Source organism: Rhinoraja longicauda, chromosome 5, assembly GCF_053455715.1.
Source record: "Rhinoraja longicauda isolate Sanriku21f chromosome 5, sRhiLon1.1, whole genome shotgun sequence".
NCBI classification, from domain to species: Eukaryota; Metazoa; Chordata; class Chondrichthyes; order Rajiformes; family Arhynchobatidae; genus Rhinoraja; species Rhinoraja longicauda.
In genome coordinates, this window is record NC_135957.1 from 25,932,588 (window position 1) to 25,948,004 (window position 15,417).

Genomic DNA, 15,417 nt, shown 5'->3' on the forward strand with positions numbered 1-15,417 from the left:
AGCACCGGAGGGGAGGTCAGGATTGAACCCGGATGTGTGGCGCTGTGAGGAAGCATATCTGCACCCAGTGTTACCGACTGACCAAATTGAATGCATTAAATTCCTCGCACAAAGAAGGAAATACAATTTAGGGAAAGAAATACAATGGGGAGGGGACAGTAAGAACTCCTAGGTCTTGGCACAGCTCTCTCACAGTCTGGAAATCCTACTCCAAGAGTACTACGCTGAATTTATTTTCATTGAAAGATTTTCTGTGGACATTGGAAGGCAAAAAGAAAACATTTCATTTTACAGCTTGGTGGTGATCATTTGCTGTGTTTATTTATGAATGCTACTAATGACCTTTCCCCCCCTTTGTGCTGGTACACGTTTTGATTGTGCTTCAAAAAGTGATGAAAAGCTTGACAATTCTGGAATCTGTTTCTCTTCATTTGTCAGCCCATCTGTCTTCTGTAAAGAAATGTGGTGAGAGCTCTACATATTATTCCTCAGTATTCTTTTATTTTACTCCTAAAGTGAGCTGTGTTAATTCCTGGACGATGGTCAAATGACAAAAATATCTTCAGTGGTCATGAACCGTGCAAATTAGTGGGAGGAAGAAAAGGTTCTGCCTCTAACATAAATAAGCAAAACAAAAAAAAAATCATAACTGATACCAACTGTTCTTTCTCTCTTTTTTTTCCTTATCATAGTTGAAAGAGACAAGTATTTTTCTCACCAGCGAAGGCACTACAAGGAATTCCGATTCGACCTCACACAGATCCCTGAAGGCGAGGCGGTAACGGCAGCAGAATTCCGCATTTACAAAGACCGAAGCAACAGTAGATATGGAAATGACACCTTCCGGATTACTATATACCAAGTTATTAAAGAATATACTAAAAGGTAACATGCTCCATTAAGTACACACACATTACTAAAGTCGCATGATTTATTATCGTACTAGGACGACCATGCAGGGAAGGGGGGATTATTCCAAGAGATTGGACAAGCTGGAGTGTATTAAATCACCTACTGAGACACCTACATAGAATCAGAGAGACATACAGCACAAACACTGGCCCTTTGGGTCCACCTCAGCCATATTGACCATGATGCCTATCTACACTCATCCAATGTGCCCACTATAGTCCTAAATCCCACTCCGCCCTTCCAATCTAAGCACTTGTCTAAATTCCTTTTAAATGTTGGAATTGTATCTAGCTCCACCACCTTGTCGGGTGGCTAATGCTGACATTCGCCACTCTGTGTGAGAAATGTACCTCTCCGACCTCCTTTAAATTTCTCTCCTTTGACCTCAAACCTGTGCCCTTTATTTCCAGACTCCCTTGCCCTGGGGAAAAAAGGACTCTGACTCTACCCTTTCTGCGTCCCTCATCATTTTACAAACCTTGAAAAGGTCCCCTCTCAGCTTCCTACTTTCCAGTTTAAAAAAAACCCAGCCTCTTCTTATAGCTTCAGACTTCCATTCCAAACAACATCGTGGTGAATCTCTTCTGCATTTTCTCTATTACTTCTACATCCTTCCTGTAGTGTGGCTACTACATTAGACATGTAGACATTACATGTAGACATTACATCCATTACTGGACTGTAGACATTACTCTATAAATGCTTCTGTGCTCTAGTTAATAATTGTAATTCGAAAGACTTCTGATTTACAAATGTCTCACATTTTTCAACTACAATGCAACATTTTACCAGTTATATAATTTATTAATGACAGTCAAAGGAGGGTAATAACATTATATCTTAACCTGAGTTGAAGAGTGTCACAACTGAATAATTATTATTTACATACAGTTGAATGTTTAAAAGGCATTTTCATTCTTGAATGCTTTATGAGTTTTGCAAAAGGTGGTAGGATAATAATGCACAAAGCAGATGGTTAAGGATTTAGTTCAGAGATACAGAGTGGAAACAGGCCCTTTGGCCCACCGGGTCCGCGCCAACCAGCGATCCCTGCACATTAACACCATCCTACACCCACTAGGGACAACTTTTATATTTGCCAAGCCAATGAACCTACAAACCTGTACGTCTTTGGAGGGTGAGAGGAGATACCGGAAGAAACCAACGCAGGTCATGGAGAGAACGTACAAACTCCGTACAGACAGCACCCGTTGTTGGGATCGAACCCGGGTCTCCAGCGCTGCAATTCGCTGTAAGGCAGCAACTCTACCGCTGCGCCACCGTGACCGCCCAATTTGTTTGGCGATTGAGTTAAACGTAATATCTCTTGAAAAGCTGAGAATATGTATTATATTGTATCAAACGACTCATAATTTAGCAATTGCATTCTCTGGATGTTTTCAAGAGAGAGTTAGATAGAGCACTTAAAGATAGTGAAGTCAAGGGATATGGGGAGAAGGCAGGAACGGGGTACTGATTGTGGATGATCAGCCATGGTCACATTGAATGGCGGTGCTGGCTCGAAGGGCCGAATGGCCTCCTCCTGCACCTATTGTCTATTGTCTATTAATGGAGATGTGCAGGCAAGTTTTTTACACAGAGAATGGTGGGTTCCTGGAATGCGATACCAGGCAAGGGATTGAAAGCAGAGATGAGAAAACATTTCTTCACACAGAGAGTGGTGAGTCTGTGGAATTCTCTGCCACAGAAGGTAGTTGAGGCCAGTTCATTGGCTATATTTAAGAGGGAGTTAGATGTGGCCCTTTTTGCTAAAGGGATCAGGGGGTATGGAGAGAAGGCAGGTACAGGCTACTGAGCTGGATGATCAGCCATGATCATATTGAATGGCGGTGCAGGCTCGAAGGGCCGAATGGCCTACTCCTGCACCTATTTTCTATGTTTCTATGTTTCTATCATAGTGGCATTTAAGAGGCTATTAGTTAAGCACATGAATGTGCAGGGAATGGAGGGATATGAGTCACACACTGGCAAAGCAGATTAGTTTAACTTGGCATCATGCTCTGCATGGACATTGTGGGCTGAAGGGTCTGTTCCTGCGCTGCATGTGGATGCAAGGAACTGCGGATGCTGGTTTGCAAAAAAAATGACACAAAATGCTGGAGTAACTCAGCGGGTCAGCTGACATCTCTGGAAAACATGGATAGGTGATGTTTCAGGTCAGGACCTTTCTTCAGACTCCTGAAAAAGGGACCCATGCCTGAAGAAGGGTCCTGATCTAAAACCTATCCATCTCCTTCCGAGATGCTGCATGAGCCGCTGAGTTCCTCCAGCACTTTGTGTCTGTACAGTTCGGTGTTGTATGTAGAAATAGAATCAAAATCAATCACTAGACAACCTAATGTATTGCAAGATGAACCGCTCACATATACGAATAGCAACTGCAATGCTTTTCTCAAGTTATTGTACATGCACGATTATAATTAGCTTGGATTAGGTGGGAGGGAGAGCCGTAGTAATGCCTCAATGCCTTCTGCAAGGTTGGCTGCAAGAGGCACCCTCAGGACACAAAGAGGGCTGGGCGAGGAGAGGGACATCGGTGTGTGGGCCGATCCGGTCAAAGGCAATGGAGGAGCCTGGGGCTTACTAGGGTTGGGAACTGCTCCAGCAGACCAAATGTGCATGTGGACCAGACTTTGTACTGTGGAAATGGCGCTTAAGCATGACGGCACCTGCAAAAAGAATTTCACTGCGCACTTGCACCTGGGACAAATAAAACACCTTTGAACCATAAAGTACCATTGAGATTAATTTTGTAAATTAGTGAACAAATGCATAGTTACAGGATTAGCTGCAGTGTTACTTTTATCAGATGTCATTTTGGCTGGAAGGGAGCAGAAACCTATAGAATTACTCCGATATCCTTTGTTGCTTTTAGATCATCTCATTGTTAGGGCCATGGAGTCTCAGGGCAAAAACATGCCCTTTGGCCCACCACATTCATGCTGGCCAATACCTTGTAAGACCATAAAACAAAGATACAGTATACATATTAGTATAATTATATACTTATACACTATAAATGGTATCATTATATACTTCATGGTCAACATTAGCAAGGTGGGCTGGCCCTTGTCTGTTTCTGGGTGGCTGATTTAATGACCCTTGATTCCATGACATGTGGTTTTTCCTTTGGCACCAGGCTCACCAGTCAGTGAAAGAGCAGGTTATTTCACCCCTTCCAGGCAGCTTAACTGTAGACTCAACATGAACCCTCCCATGCCAGCATTTCCATTTCTCATACCAGCTGTTACTTGGCTTGACCCAGCTGAGTGTGATTTCCAATTTGCCCACCATTTAGACCATAAGACATAGGAGCAGAATTAGGCCATTCAGCCCATCGAATCTACTCTGCCATTCGATCATGGCTGATTTATTTTTCCCTCTCAACCTCGTTCTCCTGCTTTCTCCCTGTAATCTTTGACACCCTTACTAATCAATAATCTATCAATCTCCACTTTATAAATATCCAATGACCACAGCTCTCTGTAGCAATGAATTCCACAGATTCACCACCCTCTGGCTAAAGAAATTCCTCCTCATCTCCATTCTAAATGTACTAGACTTAGTGGAAACATCCTTTCCACATCCTCTCTATCTAGGCCTTTCATTATCCAGTAGGTTTCATTGAGACCCCCCCCCCTTGAAACCTATTAGATTTGCAGATTGCGGTATGCTTATTATTAACTCCACACTGCAATCTTGGAAGAAAACCAATCTTCTGTTGAAGTATCAGAGTCGAAACATCTCACGATTTAGATGAATAATCTGAATTATTCTCTGCAGCAGTCATTCAAACGTACTTGCTTTACCCAAATCAGATGTCCAAAGCCTGTTACCTCTTCAGAATGTTAATACTTCATGGTGGCCCGTATATTTTAGTTATCGTTACCTTGTATTCATTTCATTAGGTGAGAACCAATGAGCAAAGCTATTTATAATTTCAAAACACCAGTTCTCTAATTGAATTTCTTACTGGTGGGATTCTGATGTAAAAAAACACAGTTAAGTAAAATATCTTATGGGATAATGACAAATCCATTTGCTGTCAGTTAAATTCCTTAGTGTTTGCGATTTCCATCGCTTTACCTCTGCCCTTCGTGGTCTTTGCAGCATATATTTCTGCCTGTTGCAAACTAACAGTAAAATCAAAGGGCCTGCACAGAGGCCATTAATCACTCCACAGATTGGGAATGTTTACTTTAGGTGGTTACACTGTAAGAGCCATCACAAGAGACATGTTTAATTAATTACCAGCTATCTTGCAGTTCAAAGAACGCACTGGCCATTAGTCAGAGATTCCCATTTCAGGCTCCAGAGAGCACTAGATGCAATTTATTAGGTATTGGAACCTTTTCATTTGACCATTTTCTGGACTGCCAGGTCAAGGCTGTGGTAATTACATGAGTACTGCCATCTCCGATGTACCCAGGGGAGGTGAGAAATGTCCTCCTTGTGTGGTCCCTCCAGCAGCATTGCAGAAATACCAGATTGGAGGAGATTGAAGTGAGGGAGTAATCAGCATTAGTTGCCTGAAGAAGCAGAACTGGGACTGATTATAATTAGTTGTGTGCTTGTGCTGGGCCTTATCTCCAGAGGAAGGTTGGCAGCTGGTTTGTCAATCTCTCACACTGTAGCATGTGCGCCATGGCCATTTTTACAGCATGTTATTTTCATGCAGAAATATTCTGGGTTGCTGGCAAAATTATTCAGCCGCCTGGTTTGTGTCCCGTTTAGGAGAAGGATGTAAATCGCGCGTCTCTGCTTTCAGATCGGTTGTGCCTTTTGGTGCAGCGGGCTGTTGTTGGGGGCAGACTGGGAAGGTGGCACAGATGCTGCACCATTACTTCTGACAAAGGAATGGGGCTGGTGTTTAAGCCGTGTCGATATGGTTTGTACAGCATCACATCACTTACATGTTTTTGCCAAATAAACCGGTAGCCATGTCATCAGTGATAGGAGCAGAATTAGGCCATTTGGCCCATCAAGTCTACTCCGCCATTCAATCATGGCTGATCTATCTCTCCCTCCTAATTCCATTCTCCTGCCTCTTCCCCATAACCTCTGACACCCATACTAATCAAAAATCCATCTAACTCTGCTTTAAAATTATCCATCGGCTTGGGCTCCACAGTTTTCTGTAGCAAAGAATTCCACAGATTCACCACCATCTGACTAAATAAATTCCTCCTCATCTCCTTCCTACAGGAACGTCCTTTCATTCTGAGGCTATGACCTCCAGTCCTAGACTCGGCCACTAGTGGAAACATCCTCTCCACATCCACTTTATCCACGCCTTTCACTATTCGGTAAATTTCAATGAGGTCCCTTTTAAAATTCCTTCTAAACGCCATCGACTACAGGCCCAGTGCTGTCAAACGCACGCATTCCTGGGTTCATTCTTGTAAACCTCCTCTGGACCCTCTCCAAAGCCAGCACATCCTTCCTCAGATATGGTGCCCAAAATTGCTCACAATACTCCAAATGCAGCCTTACCTTATACAGCCCCAACATTACATACATCATTGTGTCAACATGTTTAAAAAGTATCTGATGAGGATTGCGGATTGACAGTGTATCTCCTGACACTTGAGCAGAACCATAGAGTGATATTGGAGGTGTATTGTCCAAACAGAAACACAGTATCCCTGTCTAGGTGGATGCAAAATACTCCACAACACATTGAAGTTCTAATGTCCCTTCGATCAGCATCTTCAAACCAGATCATCCGATGACAATCCAAAAAACTGCGGGCGCTAAAAAGCTGAAATAAAAACTGAGTATGCTGAGAGCACTTAGCAGGTCAGTCAAACAGAGAGAAACAGGCATCTTTTCAGTTCTTCATCAGAACTATTAGACAGAAATAAAGTTTGGTTTAGGTTGCAGAGAAAGTGGAGGAGGTTGTCATGGTAACTGATGTCCCAGTATCACGTGTTACTATGAGTCAGAAAGGTCAGAGGACACATATTGGCCGGGATGTAAAGGAGGTAAACAGTACGTTCTGTGTTCAGTGTCCTTGGAGTGTGCTTATTATATTCGGATCAAGGTGATCGAGGTGTGGGTGGAACATTATACATAGAGCATGGAGCAGTACAGCACAGGAACGGGCCCTTCGGCCCACAATATTTATGCCGAATATAACGCCAAGTTAAACTGATATTATCTGCCTGTACATGAGCTTATCTAAAAGCCTCCCATACACCACTATCAGATCTGCCTCCACAACCACCCCTGGTAATGTGTTGCAGACCCCCACCACTCTCTGCCCCACACATCTCCATTAAAATTTCCCCTTCTCACATAGTTATGCCCTCTAGTCTTGGACATTTCCACCTTGGGGGAAATGGTTCTGACCGTCTATGCCTCTTACAATTTTATACACTTCTATCAAGTCTTCCCTCAACCCCCAACATTCCAGAGAAGACAATCCATGTCTATCCAACTTCTCCCTGTGGCTGAAACCCTCTAATGCAGGCAATATTCTGGTAAACCTCCTCAGCACCCTCTCCAAAACCTCCACATATTTCCTGTGATGGCAGAACTGCACGCAATACTCCAAATGTGATCCAACCTATAAGTCCTCTCGAGCTGCATCATGACTTCCTGACTCTTAAATTCAATGCCCCTAATAATGAAGGCAAGCATTCCATAGGCCTTCTAATACACACCCTATCTACTGGTGCTGCCACTTTAAGTTAGCTATGAACTTGGACTCCAAGATCCCATTGTACATCTATACTGTTAAGGGTCTTCCCATTATCTGTATATTCTTTCCTTACATTGAACCTCCCAAAGTGCAACACCTTACACTTGATCAGGTTAAACTCCATCTGCCATTTCTCTGCCCATGTTTACAGCTGATCTATATCCCGCTGTATCTTCACACAGCTTTCCCCACTGTCTGTAACTCCTCCAATTTTGGTGTCGTCACCAACGTAAGCTCCCGTAGTCAGCATTGATCCCGGGTCTCCGGCGCTGTGAGGCATCAACTCGACTGCTGCGCCACTGTGACACCATAACTGGACCGCTTTGGGATGAACTGAGAATGTGGAATGTGATTTTTAAGTGCAAGTTTTAACCTTATCCACTGCTCTGCATATGAACTCATGGCTGCTGTTTCTCTGTCATCCAGGGATGCCGACCTTTTTCTGTTGGACAGTAAGAAGATTCGAGCATCAGAGGGCGGGTGGCTTGTGTTTGACATCACAGCTACCAGCAACCACTGGGTACTGAACCCACAACATAACATGGGCTTGCAACTTTGTGTGGAAATAATGGACGGTATGTTATCCGTTGCCAGAAATAAATTGTGATCATTATTAAAACCAGCTGGGGGGGGGGGGGGGGGGGGACGGGACATTTAGTTACCACTTTATTAAAGGGCTAGAGGGCACAGGTTTAAGATGAGAGGGGAGAAAGGATCTCCAAGGAGCAGGGTTTTCACCACGTGGACTAGTCGTTCTTTGGAACAGGATGCCGGAGGAGATGGTACATGTAGGTACAATTACAACATCTAAAAGGTATTTGGACAGGTACTTGGATAGGAAGGGCATAAAAAGGATACTGGTCGAATGCAGGCAAATGGGGTTAGTGCAGAAGGCATCACAGATAGCACAAATGAGATGGGCCGAAGGGCCCCGTTTCTGCGCTGCAATGTGTCTCTTATTTCATACAGGGTACAGTAATAATTGGGAAGTATTCATTTTGTTTCTAAACTAGCTAAGTTTATATTTGGAGAAGATGTTTACATTGTGCTATGCCTTGTGATTGTGGAGATGACCATTTTTTCACATAGAAAGATGCCAGAAATCACAATGACATGAATACACAAACTATATTGTCTACAGTGGAAAGAAGAATTTGGTAAATTCCCCCCACTTCTTAAAAAAAATGGTTAGTGAGTGGGAACACCCTTGTGAGCAGGTGATTCAGAGATTGGAGTACTGCTGTGTAAGTCAATGCCGTGACATAATGGGCTGAATTAGCTGGTACATTATCACCAGAAGACACAGGAGCAGAATTAGGCCATTCAGCCCATCTAACTTATCTATGCCTATGATCATTTCACATACTTGTATCAGATCTCCCCTCAGCCATCAGCATTCCAGTGAAAACAATCCAAGTCCCTCCAAACTCTCTCTATAGGCAATATCCCCCCAAATCCAGGCATCGTTCAGGCAAACCTCTTCTGCACTTTTTCCAAAGCCTTCACATCCTTCCTGTAATGGGTTGACCACAACTGCATGCAATACTCCAGATGCAGCTTAACCAAAGTCCAATAAAGCTGCATCAAGACTTCCTGACTCTTACACTCAATGCCCTGATCTATGAAAAAAAGTTGACCATGCGCATTCTTTACCACTCTATCTACTTGCATTGCCACTTTCAGGGAGTTAAGGGCTTGGACCCCAAGATCCCTCCATCTTAAAGTTCCAGATGCACATCGTAAGCTAAATGCAGTGATCAAGTTTTAATTCTGGCACATGCTGTTCCAAAACATTTAGGGGATATAAAAGCAAATATATTGTGAGAAGCAAGGACTCAGCCATAAACTTGGCACAAGAAGCCGGATAATGATCTGAGCTCAAAACACAGCATGTGTTTCCATTGTAGTGTTTTCTCTCAGCCTCCTTTGCTACGTCACCAGTAGTAATCCTGACAGCGACTGATTCCATGTCTACAGAGGAGTAGAGTAGGTGCCGTGACCAGTGTATCAAACGAGTCAGACGAAGGGAGGGACCTGTTACGATGCACAGCAGCCTAGAGCTAGGGGAGCTAAACGATGGGAGCAGAGGCCAGGCAAGAACAGGGAACAGGGGCAAAGTCCATGGTCAGCCAAGCGTTTTGGAACATGTGTTTATACTAAGTGATAAAAATAAACCAGAGGAACTATTAATAAAAAAACAAATTAAAATGCTGCACAGCAATGTGCAACGCATCCAACACAAAAAAGGGAGGAAGTAATTTGCAGAGCAGAACCAGATGTAGTAGGAATAACTGAATCACGATTGCAGGGATTGCACAACTGGCAGCTAAAAATAACAGGATGCAAAGGCCCAGGAATCCTATTTGTGTGGAGCAACATTCCTGGGCGCCTTGTAGTGGAATTTTATCTAAAGCCCGATCACTGAATGTGATCCCGCGGCACTTTGCCAGATATCGCCGTGCAGTCCAGTGGGAACAAGGCGCTCTCCCTGGTGGAGGAGGCTGGTCACTTGCAAGGATGTTCGGTCGGGACATGGTCCCTCTCTCCGTATCAATGGCGTGAGCCCCCGCTGCCTCAGCGTGCATTGGTGGAAGGGCAGCTGAAGGGCAGCTGAAGGTGAGAATCCCTATCCAGGATGATCCCAGAGAAAGTTCCCTTCTTTCACAACGTCATAAGGTCTTAAGGAATAGGAGTAGAATTAGGCTATTCGGCCCATCAAGTCTACTCCGCCATTCAATCATGGCTGATCTATCTCTCCCTCCTAACCCCATTCTCCTGCCTTCTCCCCAAAACCCCTGACACCTTTCTTCCTGGGGGGGGGGGGGGGGGGGGGGGGGCGGATTGCCATGATCCCCACCTCCAACTTGGTGCCAAACATCCAGGGGCATCACATTCCAAAGAGCCTGTAAGGCTGATGCCACTATCAGCCATTATTGGCAGGGTACCGTAGGCTAGTTGCTCCTACCACTTTAGGACCCACTGCCAACACAGGAGGAATGATCAAGATTTTCTGACAACTTAGGGCTTGCACATTTACATGCAATACTAGCAAACTTTAAGCCTTGCAGGCCGAGCCCGTTAGAATATTACTTACCGTCCAAGGAGGTCCAGGTGCAATGGAGGTTCAGTGCATTGGATGCTTCTTGAGTCGATTTATCTTGTGTTTAGGAATTGTGAGGAAACTGTTGCCAAGCAAGAAAAAGGAGAAAATGAACAGGAACATTCTGAATGCATAAGAAGGAACTGCAGATGGCTTAAATCGAAGATAGACACAAAATGCTGGAGTAACTCAGCGAGACGGGCAGCATCTCTGGAGAGAAGGAATGGGTGACATTTCGGGTTGAGGCCCTTCTTCAGACTGAATTCGTACAAACTGAATGCATCTGGGTTGAGGTGAAGGATAACAAGGGATCAGTTATGGAAAGAGAGGGATTGGCGTGGAGCATAAAATTGTTAATAGGAAGTAAAGGAAATAGTCTGTTGGGAATTTTGGGAGAAGTTGTATGGAATTGAATTTGAATTGCAAGAGACAGCTTGGAAACAGGCTCTTTGGCCCACCGAGTCCACGCCAACCACTGACCAGTTGTACTGCCCCACCAAGTCTTTAAGCTATGAGGGAGTTTTTGGTTTTCCCAGCTTTTTGCCAGGAGCAGCCAGTCTGAGTCGGACATTAACCAACAACAGCTGTAACCTAACTTACAGCTGCTTGGCAGATCTGCACCAGAATGCTGGAGCCATGGGTCTGTGGAGCCATGGGTCTGTGGAGCCATGGGTCTGTGGAGCCATGGGTCTGTGGAGCCATGGGTCTGTGGAGCCATGGGTCTGTGGAGCCATGGGTCTGTGGAGCCATGGGTCTGTGGAGCCATGGGTCTGTGGAGCCATGGGTCTGTGGAGCCATGGGTCTGTGGAGCCATGGGTCTGTGGAGCCATGGGTCTGTGGAGCCATGGGTCTGTGGAGCCATGGGTCTGTGGAGCCATGGGTCTGTGGAGCCATGGGTCTCCATGCGTACACAAGGAGCGATGGCTTCAGCCCAAAACTGCCTCTTTATGTTCAGCCTTCCTCTGGTTGTCATTTCAACAATGGGACTCCAGTCAGAGAAATGTAACGACGTCTGAAGACTGATTCCGACGCACTTTCCAGTGGAGGTTCCTGAGTTACTCCCTGAGGAAGATCTGACTCGTGGAGATGCAACTTCACCCAACTTCTCCCGTGTCAAAAGTAAATTCACCCGCTGTTCATCCTTTTGAAAAAAAAATCACTGCTTCCTGAAAAAGTCACTGAACTTTCTTCTCCCAAACCAGAAATTGAGTGATTTCTTCCCTTATCAATAACCCACAATGGTAGTAGTGCGTATAAAAAATGGACCGCCTGGACTCTGATCCGCAAAATGGGTTTCCATTAAAAAAAACTATTACAACCTCAACTCATCAGAAGGTTTGTGTAGACGGTGAGAATGAGGAAACATTTAGCGTGGTTTTCAGTTTGATTGATGTTTGCTAAACACTTGGGACAAACAATTCCAAATTCGACTGGGCCTCAAAATCAAGCCAAGGGTTAACTTGCAGCAGATCAGTGAGTGTATGTAATACAGGAGGAGTTGGAGATAATGTTTACCTCTATTCACTACTGAAAACAGAATTATACAGGCACTCCCCTATTTACTTAATGGATGACTTACGTAGGCCAAGGGCCTGTTTTAATGCTGTATCTTTCAATTCAATTCAAAAATCGAACCTAAATGGAGATATTGTGTAGGAAAAAAACTGCAGATGCGGGTTAAAATCATCCAAGTAAATTTACTTGGACCATCTCTGACATCTCCCTACCGTTTCTGGATCTCACCGTCTCCATCACAGGAGACAGACTATTGACCGACATCTACTACAAGCCCACTGACTCCCATCGCTATCTTGACTACACTTCTTCCCACCCTGTTTCCTGTAAAGACTTTATCCCCTACTCCCAATTCCTGGGTGCCGCATCTGCACCCAGGATGAGGTGTTCCATGCAAGGGCATCGGAGATATCCTCATTCTTTAGGAAACGGGGGTTCCCCTCTTCCATTATAGATGAGGCTCTCACTAGGGTCTCCTCAATATCCCACAGCTCCGCTCTTGCTCCCTCTCCCCCTATTCGTAACAAGGACAGAGTCCCCCTTGTCCTCACCTTCCACCCCATCAGCCGTCGCATACAACATATTATCCTCCACCATTTTCGCCAACTCCAACGGGATCCAACTACTGGCCACATCTTTCCATCTCCACCCCTTTCTGCTTTCCACAGGGACCGTTCCCTCCGAAATTCCCTGGTCCACTCATCCCTTCCCACACAAACCGCCCCCGCCCCAGGTACTCAACTGCAGGAGATGCAACACCTCTCCCTTTACCTCCCCCCTTGACTCCATCCAAGGACCCAAACAGTCTTTCCAGGTGAGGCAGAGGTTCGCCTGCATCTCCTCCAACCTCATCTACTTCATCCGCTGTTCCAGGTGTCAACTTCTCTACAACGGCGAGACAAAACGCAGGCTCGGCGATCGTTTCGCTCAACACCTCCGCTCAGTCCGTCTCAACTTACCTGATCCCCCGGTGGCTCAGCACCTCAACTCCTCCTCCCATTCCCTATCTGACCTTTCTGTCCTGGGCCTCCTCCATTATCAGAGTGAGGCCCAGCGCAAATTGGCGGAACAGCTCCTCTTATTTCGCTTGGGTAGTTTACACCCCAGCGGTATGACATTGACTTCTCTAACTTCAGATAGTCCCTGCTTTCCCTCTCTATCCCCTCCCACTTCCCAGTTCTCCCACTCGCCTTCCTGTCTCCGACTTTATCCTATCTGTATTCCGCCCCCTCCCCTGACATCAGTCAGAAGATGGGTCTCGACCCGAAACGTCACCCATTCCTTCTCTCCTGAGATAATGCCTGACCCGCTGAGTTACTCCAGCATTTTGTGTCTACCTAAATGGAGATAAAATAGATAGGTAGGAAGGAACTACAGATACTGGTTTATCCCAGCAGTAGCTGGTTTATCCGAAACGTCACCTATTCCTTTCCTCTGAAGATGCTGCCTGACCCGCTGAGTTACTCCAGCATTTTGTGTCTACCTGCAGATAAAATAGAGTCCCACTAAAACCGAGGGACCTGACTCCTACGAACCCGTTGCCCGGCAACCCCAGATTTAGGTGATTCTAAGGTGGATCTGGGATTGAAATGTTTCAACATTTTAAGACACCAGGTGACCTGAACCACCCTAATCTTATACATTGTACCATTTGGAAGAAAAGAGCAAAGTGTAAGCATTTAAAAGAGAATGTAGAATAGGTGTGAATAGGACCAATTCTTGCTATGATACCAACATATTTTGTAGAATTGTTTGTGTTTGATGATTTTAATGATTTAAGCATCAGGGCAATAAAGTATATAAGACCATGATGGAAATAGATTGGGTGAATGCACAGAGTATTTTACCCAGGGTAGTGGAATCTGCTTCTTCTTGTGTATGGCGTGCACAGCCTAAAGTTGTAGGTCAAGTGTAGACATCCAGGCCAGGGCAGCATCAGTTGCTGGGTGGATGGCCTTGATGCCACCAGGGAAAAGCCTCAGTGAGCAGTCATTCACGATGTGTGGGATGGTCTGGTCTGGATATCCGCAGTCGCAAGCAGGGATGTCTGTCAATGTAATCGACTAATGCAATCAACCCGATGTGCACAATCTAAGAGGTAGAGGAGTCAAGACCGAGGGATGTAGGTGTAAGGTGAGAGGGGAAAGATTTAATAGGAACCTGAGGGTCAACTTTTTCATTTATAAGAGGGTGGTGGGTATATGGAATGAACTGCCTGAGGAGGTGGTTGAGGCAGGTACTATAACAACATTTAGCAGATATTTGGACAGGTAGATGGGGTATCTTGCTCAACAAGCAAACTGCAACAGGCTGAAGGGCCTGTTTCTGTGCTGTATGACTCTGTGACTCATGGCAAAATGAACAGCAGTATCTTGTGGTAAATAAAAGTGATTGTAAGTTGCATTGTAGCTTTGGGCTGCGTGCACTGTTTCTGAGTTAAGAATTCTCGTTAATGCAGGAGTAAAATTTGATTTAGGGATTGGTGACACAATCCCAAATGTGGCAAGTTGACCTTTTGTCTGGGAGTCAGATCACCGTAGAGGCCGACTTTTAAACCAGATGATCACAGCGTCACAGTGAGGTTGATGGTGATGGTGCTCCCTGACTGTTGACAGCTTAACCTGGGAGAGAGTGCAAACTGCAACTGGCCTCAACTTCTAGCCTGCTCCACCGTGTGTCAGAATGAGAAGCAATGCAAGATCAGCGGCAGAACAGAGTGTAAAGGAGTTTAATTTGACTGGTGTTTAATCCCCTTAACGCAACTAGATCAGCAGGAGAAGGTCTGCATGTGTCTGTGACGTCTGGAGTTATACAGCACAGAAACAGGCCCTTCAGTCTATTTCCCCAGGGTAGCAAAGTCTAAGAGGGCACAGGTTTAAGGTGAGAGGGGAACGATTTAAAAGAGATGAGGGGCAAGTTTCTTTGCACAGAGGGTGGTGGGTATGTGGAACGAGCTGGCCGAGCGAAGTGGAAGTGGTAGAGGTAGGTACAGTGTACAATGTTTAAAGGCATTTGGACAGGTACATGGTTAGGAAAGGTTCAGCCGGGGTATGGGGCCAAACTCAGGCATGCGGGCCTAGCTTAGGGAAGCACCTTGATCAGGAGGGGCAAGTTGGACTGAAGGGCCTTGTTTCTGCAGAGTTTAATTCTCCAACTCTCATGCCCA

General features: G+C 45.2%; 1 protein-coding gene across 2 annotated transcripts in view; it reads left to right on the forward strand.

Moving 5' to 3' along the window:
• bmp5 (bone morphogenetic protein 5) overlaps nt 1–15,417 on the forward strand; it is a 121,029-nt gene that overhangs the window by 87,611 nt on the left and 18,001 nt on the right. For both annotated transcript variants that reach the window (XM_078399169.1, XM_078399171.1), the window contains exons 2-3: nt 693–885; nt 8,063–8,211. In XM_078399169.1, coding sequence (XP_078255295.1) covers nt 693–885; nt 8,063–8,211 — 342 coding nt within the window. The remainder of the gene's footprint in view (nt 1–692; nt 886–8,062; nt 8,212–15,417) is intronic.